This window comes from Labrus mixtus, chromosome 21 (assembly GCF_963584025.1).
Source record: "Labrus mixtus chromosome 21, fLabMix1.1, whole genome shotgun sequence".
NCBI classification, from domain to species: domain Eukaryota; kingdom Metazoa; phylum Chordata; class Actinopteri; order Labriformes; family Labridae; genus Labrus; species Labrus mixtus.
This window is the reverse complement of record NC_083632.1, coordinates 18,399,036-18,418,491: the sequence shown is the minus strand read 5'-3', so window position 1 is coordinate 18,418,491 and position 19,456 is coordinate 18,399,036. Positions and strand designations below refer to the sequence as shown.

The window sequence follows — 19,456 nt, the reverse complement described above, 5'->3', positions numbered from 1 at the left end:
CCTAATGTGAAAACGGCCTTCATTTGCAAAATGTTGCCAAGTTGCTGTGTGTCTCTTTTTGTAAAGTGCCTTGGGATAGCATTTGTTGGGAATTGGCGCTATAACATGATACATAAAAAAGGGTTAATATGGAAACATGCTGAAGTTGAAGTGCTGACTCCTCTGACTACAATGCAGCAGCCTAAGGCCCCGTGTCCACCTCACCTGACGTTTTTTCCAGGCAGAAAAGCGCTGTCTGTGCAATCGGGAGTGTTTGCATGAAGCGTTTGTGCTCTGGGAAGAAAACAGCTGCATATCCGTCCTGTCTCTATGACAACGGCCGCTGTATGACCAACCCAGCTCTGTTCTTTTTTACTCCATGTTTGATATTTGAGATAATTTTTTACCCGATCAGACACGGAGCAAAGAGGATGTGGGTACAAGACACGATCTGTAGGAGGCTTAAATACAGGGAATATCTTACATCTTACATCTTACATCTTACGCCGGTGACGTCAACAGCGCCTTTCTGAAAAGTTGAAAGATTTTCAACCTGAGCACTCAGAGCGGCCACACAAAAACGGCAGGGTGCTTGTTGAATAGACGCTGGGCGCTGCGCTTTTCATCCAGGCGGCCGCTTTCTGCTGCAAACGCTCTCAACCCATTGAAAACAACTGAAAATAAAGACGCTGGCGCTGAGGAAAAAACGCCAGGTGGACACGGGGCCGAACAGATTCATTCAGAAACCAGAGTCTCGACTATTAAAACATTAAATCTTGTGCGGTCAAACGTGATTTAAGAGTAAACAAACATGATGGTCAAGTTAAATGTGGCGTATGTTTGTCATGCTTCCTGTTTCAGTCAGCTTGCTTCCCAATTGGCTATTGTCTGTGCTCTGCTGTCCTCTGTGTTCTCCACACACCACAAGATTTCTGATCCTAAATATTGAACAGACATATTTAACATTAACGATTTCAAATCAGGGCAGCCCCAGCGTCTTCCAAGCAGATCGGGGAGGTTAAAATCACTCTTAACACACCTCACACAACGGGAGAATCTGGCAAGATAATCGGGCCTTAGCTGACTTTGGTCAGAAGGGGGGAATCAGGCCCAAAATCAGCTGGATTATCTTGTAGTGTGTACATCGCTTAAGCACGCCTCTATCCCAAAGTCCGGTTCTTTTGACTAGTTCGAGTGCTCCTATCAGCGCTCAAGCACGTTACACTTCCTTGGCCCTGCATTGCACCCTTGGAAGAGGTGTGCTTCGGCACGGTACATTACATGCACAAGGACAAGCACACAATGTTGACAGTTTTCCGTTATCGAGAAATCCCAGAGGTCTTGAGAACTAAGCACGCTTCATAATTGAAATAAAGCCATGCATGTGTTGTGTTCCCACGTTATGTATAAGAGGTAACCAGATTGAAAAGTGGAAGAAACTGAAAACAAAAATGGATTTATTGACCAAGTGGGACAAAAAGGTGCAAAAGTACAAAAACTGAACGTAGAGCTGTGTGAGACAATATTAAACCCCTTTTATTTTTTACCACTTAAGGTTATCTAACAAGCACTACATTGCTTAACGTGACTGTTTCCGTCCATGACAGCACTATAGACTACGACTGTGTGGCCATCTGTGTGGTGTGTCCAAGCCAAGGAAGAAATAGCCTCAATTGTAGGCAGTGATAAGCTAGAGCCACCCTGTAATTGAACTGTCCAGCCTTTGACTAAATGCATGTGTCTGCCTGTGTAACTGTATTGGTGTGTGCAAGTGTGTTAATGATTGTGTGTGTGTGTTTTAAATTGAAGTGTCCATAGTCGTCTGCAGGGAGGTTCATTGATTATTGAGTCAGAGTTAGCCACATGGAAAGGCAAACCTTTTATTAGCTTTCCTACGCATCAACATGCATGCAGTCGCACACTCACTCACACGCACGCACGCTCATACCCACATATAAAATTTTTTTTAAAACAGCGGCACAGTTAGTGATAGCAAGCCAGATAAGCGATCTCATTTTCTCTCCTGTCAGTCATCGCTGATTCATCCGAGATGGGAACGAAGGCTCTTGGCTTACTTGCGAATACACACAGTTAAAAGGAGAAAACATAAAACAGCAAAGAGTTTGAAGGCTCATTTGATGCAACAGACCGTAACATTTATCTACACGGTGCTGTCTGTCAGCAGCCATGCCTATCTGTTAGATTGATTCAATGAATTGTTGAATGATATCTCCCAGTGTGCTGGTGGCACTAGAGCTGAACATGAATCAACTTCTTTAAGGAAAAACGAGCAAGCAAAGAATAATTATGAGCTAAATCAGGTAACTATTAGTCACCACCTTGGCAAGTCTTACAAATTGAAAATGATCTGAACAATATTGACGTCGAAGAATATAAAGTGCTTCTAAAGAGAGGAAAATTCTAAGGGGGGGCGAAAGAGTTACAGTTTAAGTGCTATTGTAGGCTTTTTCACAGTTGGAGAGGCAGAGGTGTGAATCATAAAAGGGGCAAAACATGGCTAAATTAAGCCACTTTGTAAACTGGTAATTATGTGTGCATGCTGGGTCATAATAATGACTTATTGGAGCCACTGCTTATGTCACTGTACTATATTTTGACGTGCAATTTAAGCAGCAACAACCTAAAGTCAATGAAAGCAGAAGCTCCATCCATCCATCTATTTGCAGTGGCAGCAAGCACATCAAGTCAACGCAGACTTCCATCTCCCCAGCAATGTTTTCCAGCATCCTCCTGGGGGATTCCAAGGCATTCCCAGGCCAGAAGAGATATATAATCCCTCCAGCGAACTCTGGGTCTATCCCGAGGTTTAACTCCAAGTTGGGCACCGCCTCAACTGGCTCCTTACAATGCAAAGGAGTAGCGAGTCTACTCAGAGTCTTGTTATAAGTCTACACTAATATGACTTACTAAAGAAGAAAAATAATAATCTACATCAAGATTTTTACAGAATGTGTTTTTGGTCCAAAAACTAAAAGCTGCTCCCGCAAGATGCCGCTGAGAAACCATGGTAACACACGGTTCCTGTTTCTACCTGAGAGAGGGAAGTTTTTCCCAAAGCCTGCCGCTGTATTTTTACCTTCTTCTTTTTTTTATTGTAATATTTACAGTCTATGATTTCTATCCTACCCCTTGATGAAGGGGACTTCATTCAGCTGTGAGTGTGACTTCTAACGGAGTGCACTCCGTCACAGAGGAGGAGGGTGTAGGGGTTGGTTTGAAAAAGGCCCTATCTCTAAGGTTGAGCCCAGACACCCTACCAGACTCAGTACAGTATATAGCACTGGTAAAGTTGTGGCATTGTGGGTAAAATATAAGCTCTTGTAGTGGTAGCAGTGGTTCTAGTCAGTGTTTTTCCTTCCTTTCCTTTGAATGGTCTGTTAGATTATTATAGTTTATTATAAATTATACACCAACCCTTGGTGCCCCACTCTCATTATTTTGCTGAGTTCACTGTAAAGTACAGCAATTAATCAATCTCCATCTGCAAACTTTTTCCAACAGATTGGACACATTTGAATATTTGGATTAAGAGTAAGAATGAATCTGCTGTGTGGGGAATAAATAGGCCTGCATGTAACAAATTACAGAACTATGTTATGTTTCCATCTTGTGTTTTAACAATAATCATGATCTAAGGAGGAATATTTTGGAGCAACCCCCACTGCAATGTTCCAGTTTCTTTTAGCAGACACTGTAGCCCAAAGAGGAATACATCTGACATGATTATGGGGAACATAGTCAGAGACCTCAGGGGCATCTTCCTCTCCCGACATAAGTGCAGCTGCAGAGGTCATAACCAACGGGAACCACAGCTGTCTACAGAAACCACTAATATTTCATCTGTCATCTTCAAAAGCCTTTGCTGAACCAATTTACTGGCCATCTGTCCTGTCAGAGGCAGACAGGATACATCTTTTTTCATTTTGAATGATTTGCTTTTGTTGTTTGGCTTCTCAAATTGTTTTTTTTTTTCAGCTGCACATCTGTCTTTCAGAGAAAGCCTCTTGACACTTTAATGTTTCTTCTTGACAAAAAATATATCAGCAAAATTGCATCTTAAATCAGGACACATGGAAACAGAAAGATAATAGAAGTGACATTCATAGGTGCACCAGGTACTCATGGACTCAGTCGGGGTAAAATAAACAGATATTAAGTGCTGTATGTGAGGTAGAAGGTCTGACATTAGAAATACTTCCTTGGGAATGACACAAGCAGCTTCTTTTTTCAGTTTTTGCTACGCTTTCTCTTTATTTGTTATTTCGTATGCGTCTAGGCGTTTACATTTAGCACCTAACAGCACGCAAGCGTTAGATATCTTGTCGCATCGCGCATGATTGCACACTGGCTGTACACACTGCATCCATTAGATATTTCATTCTCTTCTCTGTGAATTTCAATTTCCTCCCTTGCTTACAATATGACATCTAGTGTTTTTGTTTCAAATGTGGATAAATGCTTTGTGGTGCTTCATACTGACACGCTGTTAACTCAAATCACAACACTCGCAGTAACTCGCAGTAGCTTGCAGTGAGCCATAGAAAAAAATATGTTTTTTGGGGTCAAAGTTCAACATTTCAAACACAGATGTGGATAATATGAATGCATCGTTACCTCCACTTTGTAAAACAAGCTAAGAATCTCTGTTAAGGTAGAAAAGCGAGTGCCGTTCCTCGTCCAGCTACGCGAGCGACAAATGGGGGAAATTTAAACATTTTAAGCTCGCAGGCAACAATATAATGCAGCTAATGTTGTTGCTGACGCTCGCTTGCATCGCATGCTGTTAGGACAGGCTGTAATGCAATATTGATGTGGTATTAACACAAGTATAGTGTTTCCCCCTTTGATCATTACATTAAACATATGGTCCTCATAGATATAATCAATTATTCATATTCAGTCATTTTATTGATCAAGGGACAGTGTGCAATGACATTGATCATTTATGCAAAGATAAATTAAAAGATGGTTGCACCACATTTAGCGAGTCGCTAATTTCCATTGTGTCTCACTTCCTAACTTTACATGACGGGCCTTTACCATGTACACTTTCAAAAATGCCAAAAAGTAATCTGAATTCAAATGATCAATCAATATAAAGCAGTACTGTTGTTTTGAAAAACTACATGAAGACAGTTGGATACAAAAAGGGACATTTAGTACATAAAAATAGGTATAATGGGGGGGGGGGGGGGGGGGGGGGGGTGCGCTATAAAAAGAAATGGAGTTGGAGAGATATGAAACTACCAAGGATTGTGAGCATCCTCACTCCTCCATCACCTGTCTTGTATGATCAGAAGAATGAAGAATAACACACAACTTTATCAAACCTCAAATTCTAATCTTTAAAAGTGTAAACAAAGTTCCTAACATAGTTTGTTTTCCACGCTGAAATCCAAATGCATCTCTCGCTTTAATTGTCCTCCTGGCAACCGACCCAGGCTAACAGTCATTGCCAGCCCATTTGATTTGATGAGTTTATGTAACTATCCCCTCGTTAAATATGAGTCATCAAATTATTATTAGGTTTTTTCAGGAGAAAAATAGAGAGACCTTGATACTGTTTAAAAAATGTCAGACTTTCATTTAACAGGTTTTAGAATTACAAACTAATTATCAACAAAATATTTGTATAGATTTCATGTACACCTGACTACTGACAGGTTCTATCTGCATGCATTTACATCTTGCATGGATAATCCTATTTTCTTCCTCTATCGTCAAGGTGGAACATCCTTTTACATGTTATACATGTCCTCTAGGTGTTAATTGAGGTCCTGAGTATGACTTCAGTTAGGGACACCTTAATGTTTCATCCTGACAAATTAAAACATTTGCAAAATTGCACCTTATGCACAGACTATTTTTTTTTTTTTTTTAACTGTACAGGTTTAATTTTGATCTCTGATGGGTTTCTTGAAATCTTTGTTTGGGTTAATATGGAGGGGGGGGGGGCAGCAGTATAACAATGTTTCATGTAATTATCTATCTATCTATTTATCTATCCATACACATTTACATGCAGCTGGCTCAGGAGCGGGAGCAATTTAGGGCTCCATGCATGCAGGAACTTGGGTTTGAACCCCAACCTTTTGGTTGAGAGATGACCTACTCTACCACCTTTTGTGGTAGTCCCCTGTACGAACCAGACATGCAAGTTTAATGAGATATTTTGTTGAACGTAATATGGACTGTCATGACAATGATTTCAGGAAGCTGTGTAACATGTTATAAAAACTGATGCCCTGCTTGAGTGTTTCATGACTCATTTGTCCTTTACGGTTGTGTTTCCTAACCATTTTTTCCTTGGAGCCCCCTCAACTTGTATCCAAGAAAAGCTGAGTCCCCCTCATGACACACACTAGAAAGAGCTACTGTTAGAAATACACATCAAATCTTATTGTTTTTATTGATAGAATTAGAAAAACTATATGATTACATGCCAATGTTCTTACCAAGAGACCTTTGTATTAGCTCTCCAGTAAGTTTGTTACCATGACTTCACTTAATATTTGCAAATCTAATGTTGTCAACCTCAGAGCAGACAAAAGCCTTGGGCACCTGAGATCTTTTTGAGATCTTTTTGAGATTTTTTTTTTGGCTTTTCGTGCCTTTATTGTAGAGATAAAGACAGTGGATAGAGTCGGAAATCAGGGAGAGAGAGTGGGGAATGACGTGCGGGAAAGGAGCCACGGGTTGGATTCGAACCCGGGCCGCCCGCCTGAAGGACCACAGCCTCCATACATGGGGAGTGCGCACTAACCACTGCGCAACCAGCACCGCAGCCAAATCTTTGGTGGTCTTTCCCGGGACCCAGGTGTGTCTGGAGCCCAATAGGGAGCCAATGATGTAGAGGTTTGTGTTGTAGCAATCTTGTATATCTCTTGAGGTACTGGTATTTACATGCCTTTTATAGTCCCATGAAAAATCAACCATAACCAAATTTAGCACACATCATGATGCAGATATTCACAGACTAAAAAAAAAGGAAACCCTTGCATGCACAAAAAACTGTATCCTTTGAGATGCTTTTGCCAATTAGTGGTCTTTTGTGTGTGTTGATAGCATGTCTCTACTTGCTTCAACAAATGAGAGGCAGTACTTTTCACACCTTTGTAGTGTTAATGACTCCATTATTTTACCACAATGTTCTAAATAAAGTGGATGGACAGTTTAGATGAAAGGAGTAGATGCAGCAGACAGTATAGAAATATAGAAGAGTTTCTTCCGACAGATCAGAACATGTGATAATTAGTAGCCTTTGACACTCAACCTGCCACAAATGAGTAGCAACATCACAGAAGGAATCCATGGCAGACTAATTAACCGAACATGCTAATGAGATGATTTGTCCATGAAGCTGACTGTAACCACAGAAGTAATAGAGCGGAGCTAAGGGAAGGATGAGGAAGGAGACGAGCGGGGCAATCAGTATCTATGGAGGATGATATTTAAAGGTGATTAGGGCTAATTTACTGACGCTTCCCCCTGGTGATCTGCGTGACAGCAGATGGAAACACGTGTAGGTGAATCATTTACTCAAATGTGACGGAACAAATAAATAAAAGCTCTAGCTTGCTTTGTTAAAAAAAAAAAACTGAACAGGACCGTCACTGTTATTTAGGCTCTAATAGAAGGTCTAAGTATTTGAAAAATAATATTTGAAAAGACTTCAGTTCTAATCTTAATTTATCATTCATAATTTCACAATCAACTAGCAAATATATCCCTTCCAACAAGCCTTTTCAAAAAGGTAAAGGGTTAAATGAAAGAGGCTAAATTGTTACCCTATCAGAATGTTCCTTCTCTGCTGTTAACAGGCAGAAAATGCCTTCTTTCCAGTTCTGTGATTGGTGGTAAGGCCTCGAAAATATAGAGAGTTTATGAATGACACAATTATTCAAACGACATTATAATTGACCAATCACATCTTCCATCTTAGTGGATGGAGTGTTATTATTTACTTTACCGGCCGTTGGCACAAGCTAGCTTAAGGTTTAAAAACCTTTTTTTAAAAAAGGTTTTGTTTGGGGTCTTTTTATTACTTTATTTTAAAGGTAGGACAGTGGATAGATTCAGAAATCAGAGAGAGGCATTTCAATTCCAACAAAGAGTGATACCTGTGGTGGACTTCATTTTCAAGTAATGCGATTATCATAGAGTAAGTAATTTAATAGCTCAGGTCGCCATGCCAACTTATTTTATTCTGGCTGCCCCATCCACTGTTTTATTAAAGGTCACATACTATGCAAAATACACTTTACCATGTTTTTCAAACACTAATATGTGTCTCTAGTCTGTCTACAAACCCCCTCAATTATGAGAAAAGTCCATCCTCTCCGTCTTCTGCCTGCTCCACTTTTCAGAAAATGTGTGCTCAAACAGGACGTTCGGAGATTTTCCCTTCATGACATCACAAAGGGCAGTAACCCCTCCCCCAGGTGGGCGACACTCCCACAGCTAGGTGTTTGTTCTGCCCTCTGAGTCTGCCTTCTCACTGTAAACAATAGGGCATTGACCGAGAAAGCCTGAGCCACCCAAGCCCTTCCAGAGAGGGGGCGTGGTCAAACACAGCTCATTTACATTTAAAGGTACAGACACAGAAACAGCCTGTTCTGAGCAGGGCTGAAATAGAGGGGTTTATAGGCATGATCAAATACAGGATCAGAGTGGATTTGTAACACAGAACTTCCCAGACATGTTTTGGGGAGCTCTGAGGCTGATTTAAACTGGTTGAAAAGGAGAATAATATGTGACCTTTATGGTTTATTTGTGAAAAAGTCATTATTTACAGTTCCCACTCAGTCAGTGAATTGTTGTAAGCATTTTCTGAAAAGGCACTTGTGAGGTGCTGCAATTGATTAAGCTTTGTACCTTTTGTTTCAGAGGTATCTAACCCTAACCCTAATCTAGATCAATGTACAGTAGGTCTGAAAGTCAGTATCCTTTAGATCAGGCTTGATAGGCTCAGGTGGTAGAGCTTGTCATCCAGATCGTTGTTCAATCCCTAGCTCCTTGAGATGTCCTTGATCAAGAAACTGTACACTATGATCTTACTACATCATGTGCCATATCTGATTGAAGTACATAAAATCCTTATGGGCACCTGTAGATTTTCGTCCTAAACACTTTCAGAGATTAAAATGAAGTTTTAAGAGTTTGTGCTGTATAAATATTGTCCATTGAACATTTAAACAGCTTCAAGTCTAAACAAAATCTATAATGGTTTTAATAACGAGTTGCGTACTCTTGAACCAAGTCTTGAACCATGTATAATTATACATCATGCATTTTCATGAGTTGTTTGCCATTTCTCTGTAAGAGCAATCAGTTGCATTTAATATGTTTTATCTCTATTTATGCTTAATTATGTAACAGGAAAAGTGTTAGGTGCAATTGAACTGTTCCCATTTTCACACATCCTTATCTCAACCAGACACCCACCTCTTTCTCTGCCTTTTGCCTTGCTTTCGACGTCGGCCTGGGTTATTTTTAGCTCAGTCCAGGGGGAGTGGGAGAGGGAGGGAGAGAGAGAGAGGGAGAAAGAATGACACAATCCTTTACAAATGGGGGGATGAGAGGAGGAGGAGGAGGAGGAGTAGAAGGAAGAGGAGAAAGCGTGGGTGCTCATTTGAATATTCATAGAAACAGCTGTGTTCACAAAGGTACTGAGATGAAGATAAGCATGCATGCATTGGTGAAAATCAATAGAGGCCTCTGCTGCTGAGTGTTTTGGTTGAAAGGCCTGGGCTAATAATTGGAGCATGCTAATTAGATGTTACATGGGACATGGGACAAGCCAGTTCTGTAGTTTCCCCGTCTCCATGGATTCTGGCAAATCCTGAGCCTTTGTGAGTATTATCTCTGGTCCTCTGTGAGCTTGACACGAGAGGTCTAACATAATTATGATTACATTTATAGTTCATTCTGTTACTTTGTGAATATTTTGTTGTTCCATCCACCACTGATCCAGACATTTCCATTGACCTATGAATGGGATAGTGTTGTATGAGTGTATTGTACCCAGTGGATCTTTTGGTTTAAAATGACCACCATGTGCCATTATCTTTTTTTTAAAGATCTGACCTTGTGATCCTCTAACTGTCACCCTGTTTGTCGGGTCAAAGTTGGAATCTTTCCATTTGTTGAATGAAGAGATTCAGACATAATAGTTTATTGTGTCCCTGTTACTGATGTGGAATACTGAACCAATAAATCACTTCAAAAACTGTACAGTATCTATCCAATCAAATGTTAGGTTGAGGTAATTGGGCTGTTTAAGAACACCCGATGTGGTTTGAATCGCCCCGGATGGTTACGACAGAGTGCTTGAATAGATCGTTGTGGGGAAATGGTGGACCTATTGCTTGGACCTGTTGCTAACCTTGTCCAACCGCTCTACATGGTAGCCCTCACCCGTCCATCTATCCATTATCTTTACTGCTTTTCCTGTTCAGGGTATCGAGGGTAATGGAGCCAACCCAGCTCATTGGGCGAGCGGTGGGGTACACCCTGGACTGTTGGCCGGTCAATCACAGGGCTGACATGTAGAGAAAGCCAGCCACTCTCACATTCACATCTATGAGCAATTTGGAGTCACCAATTAACCTAATGAGCACGTCTTTGGACTGTGGGAGGAAGCCGGAGTACCCGGAGTGAACTCAAGCATGCACAGGGAGAACATGCTAACTCCACACAGAGAGGCTCCAGTCTGATGGGAATTGGAACCATGGAACCTCCTTGCTGTGAGGCATCCATGGCTAATCATTCGCACCACCATGCAACCCCCGACCCCCACCCCCAATCACCCAGCATTGTTAAAATAAAAAAAGAGACCACTGTAAAACTTGCTTCCAAAAGTGAATTTTGCATTTAATCCAGTGCTTTAGCAGTTCACGGTAAACAAATGTAAATCTTACACACATTAAAGAACAAAAAATAAACTTCTGGATAAATAGATTTGGTATTTCTGATCATTTACAAAAGGAACGGTATCAAATTGTCACCTACAATATTCATGCCCATCAAAACACTCACACAAACTCGGTCGAAAAAACACGTTTGCCTCTCTTGGGCTACTCTATCACGGTACCAGTAGTACATTTACTGCACCTAACAGAGACATATTGAAGTGGCAGGTAAAGGTCACTCAGAGGAAAGCTGGGCCATGCCTTTGAACTCAAAGTGAAAGTCAAAACCCATGTATACTAACAAAGTGTGATAAAACTGGCTATAATTATAACTCATATGTACTTCACATCAGTGGGACTTTTGGCTTTCATTTCATCAGATAGTTTCCTTTTTTAATTTTAGAATGATTACAATTAACACACAGAATCTCACTTGATATAATCATAGCCAGAGAGCCCTGAAATAGAAATTAAAACAGCAGTTTGGGCAAATGTCTTGAATAGATGAATACTGCACGATAGGTCTAAATTTGCTCTGTCTACTCAAAAATAGAAGATATATAAATATACATATAGTCTTTACAGGCTGTACATTGATGTTCATAAGACACTCACTGTTGGCTGTACATTCAGAACTGTGGCTACACTCTTACCTCGACTCAGTATCTACAGCATTTCAGATATGTCTTCATAAGAATACACAGTATTTCAGGACAAACAAACGTGTGCACAAGAATGAACACATCAACACTGCCAGGGAGTCATCTCAGGTTTTATGAGCAGACTGTGAAAGCTCCCCATGAAACAGGATCATCGATATGTGGGAGGAAAACCAAGAGAAACTGAAGAAGTTTGGTGCGCATGCCCGCATAAATTACAAATTTTTTTCATCAAATAGATGGGATCGAATCTCAATGCTCAAATACAACAACATTGCTACAGCTGATGAGTATCTGCTGGGTCGTCCTTGAAACCATATGAGCTGCTGCTTTAGACCATACACTAAAACAGTTGTTGTGGTTGAGAAATGCTACATCTTGGCCCCACAAGAAAGATTTGATCTTTCTGTGGTTGTTGTTTGACAGCTAGTTAGTTAAAGTATCTGACTCTGAAGTCATCTGATCCTAGTGTACGGTGCTCAAGAAAGTACAATATCCAGGACAAATGCATTGAGACGGGTTTTACAATAGCTACCATTCTGTTATAAAGCTAACCTGCTCCACTGGAAATTGTCGGTTAAGTCTTGTGCCCATGGGAAGGTGTTGGGCTGATATCAATTTTCAACACATATAAACAAAATAGTAAACCCTTTCTTACAAAGCAGGGGAAATGAAAGGCAAAAAAGGAGGAAAATGTAATTCTTCTATAATGCTCACACCAATTGGGTCGCCTCTGTTTGGTTCAGCATAAGGCAGTATAAGAGGAATCAGGTAGAGGCAAGGACAAGGATGATGTGTGCTTTTCTCGGCTGTTGTTCTATAATGGGATTTCCTTGTTATACAATACAGAACTCCTCATTGACAAGGCCAAAAGGGCTGAGGAAAAGCTATTTCATCCATGGAGACTGAAAACGTTGTGGAATTACCTTCAAAGCTAAATACTTCATTTTTTTCTATTGACACAGCTGGATTGTGTTTTTTTCCACCGCAAAGCTTGGTGGCAGGAAGGAAATTAGTTGACCTTTATTCCACAAAAATTGCAGGCAACTGCATGTGAAGAGTTTTTCACCCTGGGGAAAATGTGGTTTACATGCTTGCTCCATTCACATGATTTTGTTTGGGTCCCTGCTTTCCTTTCATACACAACCCTCGACTGCGTGAGGCACTTTCCTCTAACGACGCTCTGGAGCAGTCAAAGACTAGGAGGTTCAAGTCTAAAGGAGGGAAGATAATGTTTAATTTATTTCTTTTAGCCATGCCAGATTTTAAATCAGGCAGGGGCGTGAGGTCCTGACATTGGTGAGGAAACTGTTCTGTCAACCAATTGCAAAGTTTGGACGAGCAAACATGAAAGACTTACAATTCCTTCCAGACAGTTCCTCATATTCCAAGTTTATTCAGATGTTCTTCACAGGCATCTGTTTATAGACATCACCTTCTGTCAGGCACACCTCTTGAGGGGCACCGTGCCCTGTCGAACTGCAGGGGAGGTGTTAAATAATATTCCTCAGGCACCTATCACTCTGTCACTCTTATGTGACACCAGAGGCCAATCTGGAAGAAATTATAGAAAGTGTGCTCCAGGCTCTGTGCTCCACTCGAGCCCCAAGAAATCCATAATGGGAAAGAAAATGAGAGAAAAAAGGAAGTTCTGAGCGAGGCGCGCTCAGGGTAACAATGGAACAATGCTACATTTGTATTTTCTACTTGTTTAGTCAGCAGTGTCAAAAGTTTTACCTGCCTTAATCTCATGTATATTACTCAGCTCTTCTACCTGCCTTATCACCTTGTCATGATGCATAGAAGAAAAGTGTGGATGTTCCTACATATGTTTTGTATTCAGTTGAACTTCAATTGCTCCCGACTTACTATTATCTGGTAGTGAGGTTTCGCTCCATCACAAAATACCCTGATCAGTACTGAAGAATCCCCCTTCCTTCTTTTTCCTCCTTCTCAGTCTGTGGGCCCTCCAGCAAACAGCTGCAACAAGGAGCATCACAACACCCGCGCACAGCAGTGCCACGGACACAACTTTGGTCTGGAGCAGCGTGTTGAAGGTGAAAGTGACCCCGGTGCCAGCCATGCCGATCACCAATGAAATCACGCCAAACGGGAACACGCAGCGGTACCAGGACTTTTCCGTTCCACCTGTAGCCTGGGCGAGTCTCTCGAGCGTCGGGAGGGACTCTGGAGGTTTCACCGTGCCTCTGTCAACGCTGCCTTCCTCTTCCTCTCTTTCTGCGCAGCCATTCAAATCCTGGTTCTGGTTCTCAGAGTCCTGTGGTAAGGTGTTGGCCTCGCTACCGTTGCCGCAGCCTAAGTCTGGGTGAAAGACCGGGGCAGGGGGCTGGCGGCCTGAGGAGCAGCCCATCTCGGAGCCGCTGTCCTTGGGAAGCAGTATATGAAAGGCTGCTGGTTGGCAGTGGACCTCTCTCAGCGTGCAGCCGGTGATCGCTACACAGGGGACCCCCCCCCCCCAAAAAAAGCTGCTTCTAGTGCTGTCAATGCAAGGGAGGCTGCTAGTATTGTTGCTGTTAATACTTGCCAGCATGTGCCTGCATTTGGAGAGATGGAGAGAGAACAGCTGAAAATAGAGAGAGGGAGATGGGGAAGGGAAAAAAAGATTCCAGCAATAAAAGGAAAGAAACACAACAGCATTCTAGCTTAGACAGAGATTTAACACATGCATGATTCTTCATGTTTACATTTATTGAGAAACAGTAACAAAGAGAGAAGAGACAACACAAAAAACGTGTTTCTAATACATGTTTCTCTCACAGACACCCAAACACACAAACAAAAAACTGCAGAGGATGCACTCACCCAGTGTTGTCAGTTTAAACCAATCGGGGACATTTTTCAAAGCAGGCTTGACTCCCGTGCTGCTGACGACGGAAGCAGCAGCAGCAGTAGTGTGTGTGTGTGTGTGATGTGAGGCCGATGTCCATGGGCCATATAATCACAGAGTGGAGGAGGAGGGGCTTACGTGAAGCGGGTAGACCGAATGCAAGGCTCTGATTGGCTCCCTCAGCAGAATGATTCCAAGGGAGGAGGAGTGGGCATGGAGTTAACTGTTCAGACGACTCATTCAGTAACATTAATTCATTATTAAGTGTGATGAGAAATTTGAGAGTTCCCCTGAAGTACTGCCTTGTTCTGAGTCTGCTGTAGGCTATACAGAATCAAAATAATACCGTGCCTTTCAAAAGCAGAAAACATGAGATGTGACATCGCTCTTATTATCATTCCAGTTTTTATCATTTAATTCTTACAGCATTGACTTTCTGCTTGGCATGGTTTGGGAGTATAATATGCAGCACATTCTGCATTACTAGAGCCTGAGGATTGTCATGTTTTCATGTAGTTTAAAAGGGAAGCATGGCAAATAAAGCAACCAATAGTAATGAAGGGGTGTTCAACTAGCAACGACAATATCAAAGTCAAGACAGCGACATGAAATCCAGCATTTAAACGAGACGTTTCACATCACAGCAATTCAAAACACACCTCTCCCACTCCTCTCCATCATGTGCGTCAGCCGTGTTCCCCTTCAGAAGGCATGACCGCTGTCCTCTTCTCATTTTCCCCCCATATATGTCTCCATTTGTTCTTCGCGCTCCTGTTTCTCTTCTCTGACAATGACATTGAGACACATGAGCCAGCAGCATGCGTCCCTGGGTGATGGCTCGTATCACCAAATATGGAGCACGCGGCGCAATAATTGTTTGTGTGTGCATGTGCATGTCTCGTGCAGAAATCCAACACTCCTTGGTTACCTTCTGGCAATTTGTTTTTTTGGTCCATACAAAAGACGAGTTCTGCTATAATTATTCAATATCCTATTCTGGTCCAGATCTCACAGGCAGAGCTGCTCTGGAGGCAGTAGTAGCAATAACATAGGATGAGTTTAATCCTCAAATAATGGAGCAGCATATCCTAGAAAGAACTTTATATGTCACAGGCAAAAATATTATCTCTAACCATCGAATAAGGGCATAAATCATATTTCTTTTAATAAAGAGTGTATGCAATGGCAGAAATGTCAGACCGTCCATCTGTACATGAGAACACTCCTCTGAAAACATTCTTCATTTTTGTTTAAAAAAAAAAAAAAAAAATCTGCTTTCAGACGCCAACGTTTTTAATAACAACCGCCATGGACACAGCTCAGCAAAAAGGTGGGATTTGTTACTCCAAGTGACCCTAAACTAGCAGCACAAACAGTACTGGGGAGTCTGCCTTTGTTGTTGTCAGAGTTCCAAGGCGAAATAAACCCAGTAGCACAAAAAAACAGCAGTCTTTACTTACACCATGAACATACAAGGATCAAATCCAGGCGACTAAATGGTTGAAGGTGAGGAGATTTCATGGGCAGAGAGGCAGGCAGATGGGAGTGGCTGGGTCTGGAATGACAGGAGAGTTAGAAAATGATACAAACAAACAAAACTGAACACATGAATGAAGAAATTATAAAGCAAACTCAAACCTTGACAGTAGTCGTCTATCTTCTGGCACATGGCACAAGTGTAATAGTGAAGCTTCCTCTTCATCCCCCCCACCCTCCCCTAAATCCAACTGAATCCAATCCAGTGAATCCAAGAAATACAATCATTAATATAAGCCTTACATCTATTATCATGCATATTAATATTAAAGTGAATCTTAGAGCTGCTCAACTTCAACATCTATAATTGACATCATCAGTCCTCCCTCTTTCATCATCTTTATGGTTGCTAATGTAAATACTAGACAGATCAGTCCATTATCACACTTAGCTATTCCTAATATAGACACACTTTCACCATGGTTCAGTCAAAACGAGTCCATGCCAATGAAGTCCCATATTGAAATGCTAAACTTTGAAGCATTACTTAACATTTCCACAGCCGTCTGAGGCCCCTTATTGTCTCTATAACCCATTTCTCTCTTCATTTAACTACTGGAGGATTAAGCTGTTTACAACGTACTTGTTTGATTTTTTTTAAATGCTTACAGTTGTGAATGATTGAGCGCTAACCACTAGGGGTAAGGTGGATGTCGCTAGATGTTAGCGCAGCTTGTTCCAATCAATGTACCTAACCCCTTTGGCCCTGTATGTGTTGTTGGTGGCTATTAAGAAAGGGAAACACTGAAGAATAATATATGTGACTGTGGCATTTATTTAAACTAAATTAACTGGTAGTTGTGAGAAATAACTAACAGGCTGTTCAAGAAGTCTGCATTTTTTTTTTTTTTGATGGTGAAAATGTAGTGTTGTAAAATTCATGTTAGCATTCATTGACAGGCATTGCCGTTTGTGATCACCTTATCTGACCTCTTAGCTTGTTCAGTGTTTATCATACATCGATTCGTTTGTGAAGGGCTTCTACATAAATACACTTTCAAATAAGATGGCTGGCCATGGTGATGAGAAGATTGCTTCTTTATGTTGACCTGGTACATGCAGTGCACTCAGTGCTCACTCAGCTTATTATTTAAGTCTTTTGAAAAAAAAACCCACAAAGGCTCTGTATTATGCCTGCCATTTGCTGTCCTCAGTAAACAGGTACAAATGAGGTATGTGTACTGGCTCTGAACGAGGGCTGCCGTTCCACAAACAAAATGCTTTTCCTTTGAAGGATAGAGGCTTCTTCACATCACATCTGCCTTCCATCAGCAGTGATAAAGCTCTCAGCATTTTGAAAAACAGTGGATAATCAAAGATAAAGGTCACATATTATGCAAAATGCACTTTACCATGTTTTTCTAAAACTAATATGTGTCCCTGCCTGTCTATTAACTTCACAAATAATACAAATATTTTTATTTTATATTATTAGTATTTCACCTGCTCCCCTTTTATAAAATGTGTGCTCTAACAGGCTTTTTGGAGATTTTCCCTTTGTGACATCACAAAGGGTGGTAACCCCTCCCCCAGGTGGGTGACACTCCCAAAGCTAGGTGTTTTTTCTGCCCCATGAGTCTGCCTTTCAACTGTAAACCATAAGGCACGGCGCAAGAAAGCCCAAGTCACCATATCCCTTACAGAGGGGCGTGGTCAAACACAACTCATTTACATTTAAAGCTACAGTCACACAAACAGCCTGTTCTGAGCAGGGCTGGAATAGAGGGGTTTGTAGGCATGATCAAATACAGGATCAGAGTAGATTTCTAATGAGAAACTTCACAGAAATGTTTTGGGGAGCACTGAGGCTTATTTAAACTAGTTGAAAAGGAGGATAATATGTGACCTTTAAGCTGTAAAAGATTGTATAACTATAAACAGGAAAATATGTAGAAGATATGTTTTGGTAGTTGAGAAGTAAAAATGCTGACCCTGAGCCAAATGCAGTAGGGATTACTGCCATGGGCAATTTAGCTACCTTGGGGTTAGGTATATATACACGAAATGCAAAGATTTAATGAAAGAGAAAGAGGCACTGCCGTTAGGGAAATTAACATTTTCTTCTGGCGTTTTATAAAAAACACTATAGATCTTAAATCAACTTGCTGTCCAATGAAATATGTAAGATCTTCTGCCCCGCTTTTTTCTGAAAATGTCAGCAATTGCATCACTACTCGTAAACACTCATGAAGCCATAGGTCAGGGGTTTCATTGTGTAATGCAGGGATTCCCAAACTTTTCTGCTCGTGACCCCCAAAAATAAAGATGCCAGAGACCGGGGAGCCCCACTCTCCCTGGAGAGGGATAAATCATATAGTTTTGCACGACACGCACTACTAGGCCTATTCAAACACTGGTGACTCAAAAGAACAACACAAGGCTGGAAGCTTCCATGTGTAGACTTCAGCACTGAGTGGACACACAGGTGTGTTCATTTCTGTGTGTAAAAAGCAGCAGACTCCTTCATTGTTGCTGTCATGTGCAAACTCACATTTTTGAGGATCTTCTACACTTTTAATTTATTTTAACCATAAATCTCACTTCATGACTATAGTTCGTTTAAAATGAATGTACTTGTTGTATAGCCTACATGTTGACATGTATGTCTAAATAATGCAGTTTTTAAATCATTCATATTTTAAATGTTTCTTTTGAAGGCATCTACGACCCCCCTAGGGGTCCTGACCCCCACTTTGGGAACCACTGGTAAAATGGACTCGTAAAAACAGTACTCAGAACCCCATTTGAAGGTTCCAATTCCCTGCCCATTTCTCCGCTTAATGGTAGTATTCAACAAAGCTCCAAACAGGCAAACATGTATCTGGTAGAAAACATTTCTCCTCAGAGGACATTTTGACCAACAGCTTTTATAATGGCTTTTTTCTGTTATGGAGCACTGTTCTTTTTAAAGACCGACTCTCTGACAAGGGTTGCTGGTACATCTACTGATAAACAAAATTAATTACGTTTAAGATTCTTATTTAAAGCTAACATGGATGTAATATTTGTTCATCAGTGACGATGGCTACAAAAACTATGTTGAAGTTTTTTGTAATCAACTGTCTTACCCTGCCTCAAGCTGAGGTAAGCAGCCTCTGTTAAATTCTCCAGGTGTTGAGGGAACAGATAAGGAAACCAATCAGCAGGAAAAAAAGCTGACCATGTTTCTTACAAGCCTTACAAGCTTTAGGAGATTTTACTACTCGTAACACTGAGGTAAATGGCCTACAATTCAACAACACCCTTTTTCAGAGAAGAATTGTGATACCCTGACTTCTATACTGAAGGCACTCAGGTGCTGTGATGTGATGACTTTTGTGTCATTGACATACAGCATCCTTTAAGTGGTTAAGTGATACTGTGTCATTACCTTGGCGTTTAGCGTAAAGGTTTGTATTAGTTGTTCTGGTTGTTGTGTTTCCATTAGAGGAAGAAGGTCATTCCTACAGAGCGTACAAGAATTGATAGTATGAGTGTTTTTACTCATGTTGGGGGAAAGAAAA

The 19,456-nt window shown here is 41.1% G+C and overlaps 1 protein-coding gene across 1 annotated transcript; it reads right to left on the bottom strand.

Annotated features, from left to right (window-relative positions):
- Window positions 1–12,535: 12,535 nt before the first annotated feature.
- Window positions 12,536–14,516, bottom strand: LOC132955711 (uncharacterized). Its single transcript, XM_061028674.1, has 2 exons — window positions 14,393–14,516; window positions 12,536–14,124 (listed from the first exon to the last, which is right to left on the bottom strand). Exon 2 carries the CDS (start codon window positions 14,118–14,120, stop codon window positions 13,467–13,469), a length of 654 nt encoding a protein of 217 aa, XP_060884657.1. The 5' UTR covers window positions 14,121–14,124; window positions 14,393–14,516; the 3' UTR covers window positions 12,536–13,466.
- Between the last annotated feature and the right edge of the window lie 4,940 nt (window positions 14,517–19,456).

Bases quoted from the DNA above. Each gene is read 5' to 3' on its own strand.
- LOC132955711 (XM_061028674.1), bottom strand. From the start codon at position 14,120: ATGCTGGCAAGTATTAACAGCAACAATACTAGCAGCCTCCCTTGCATT.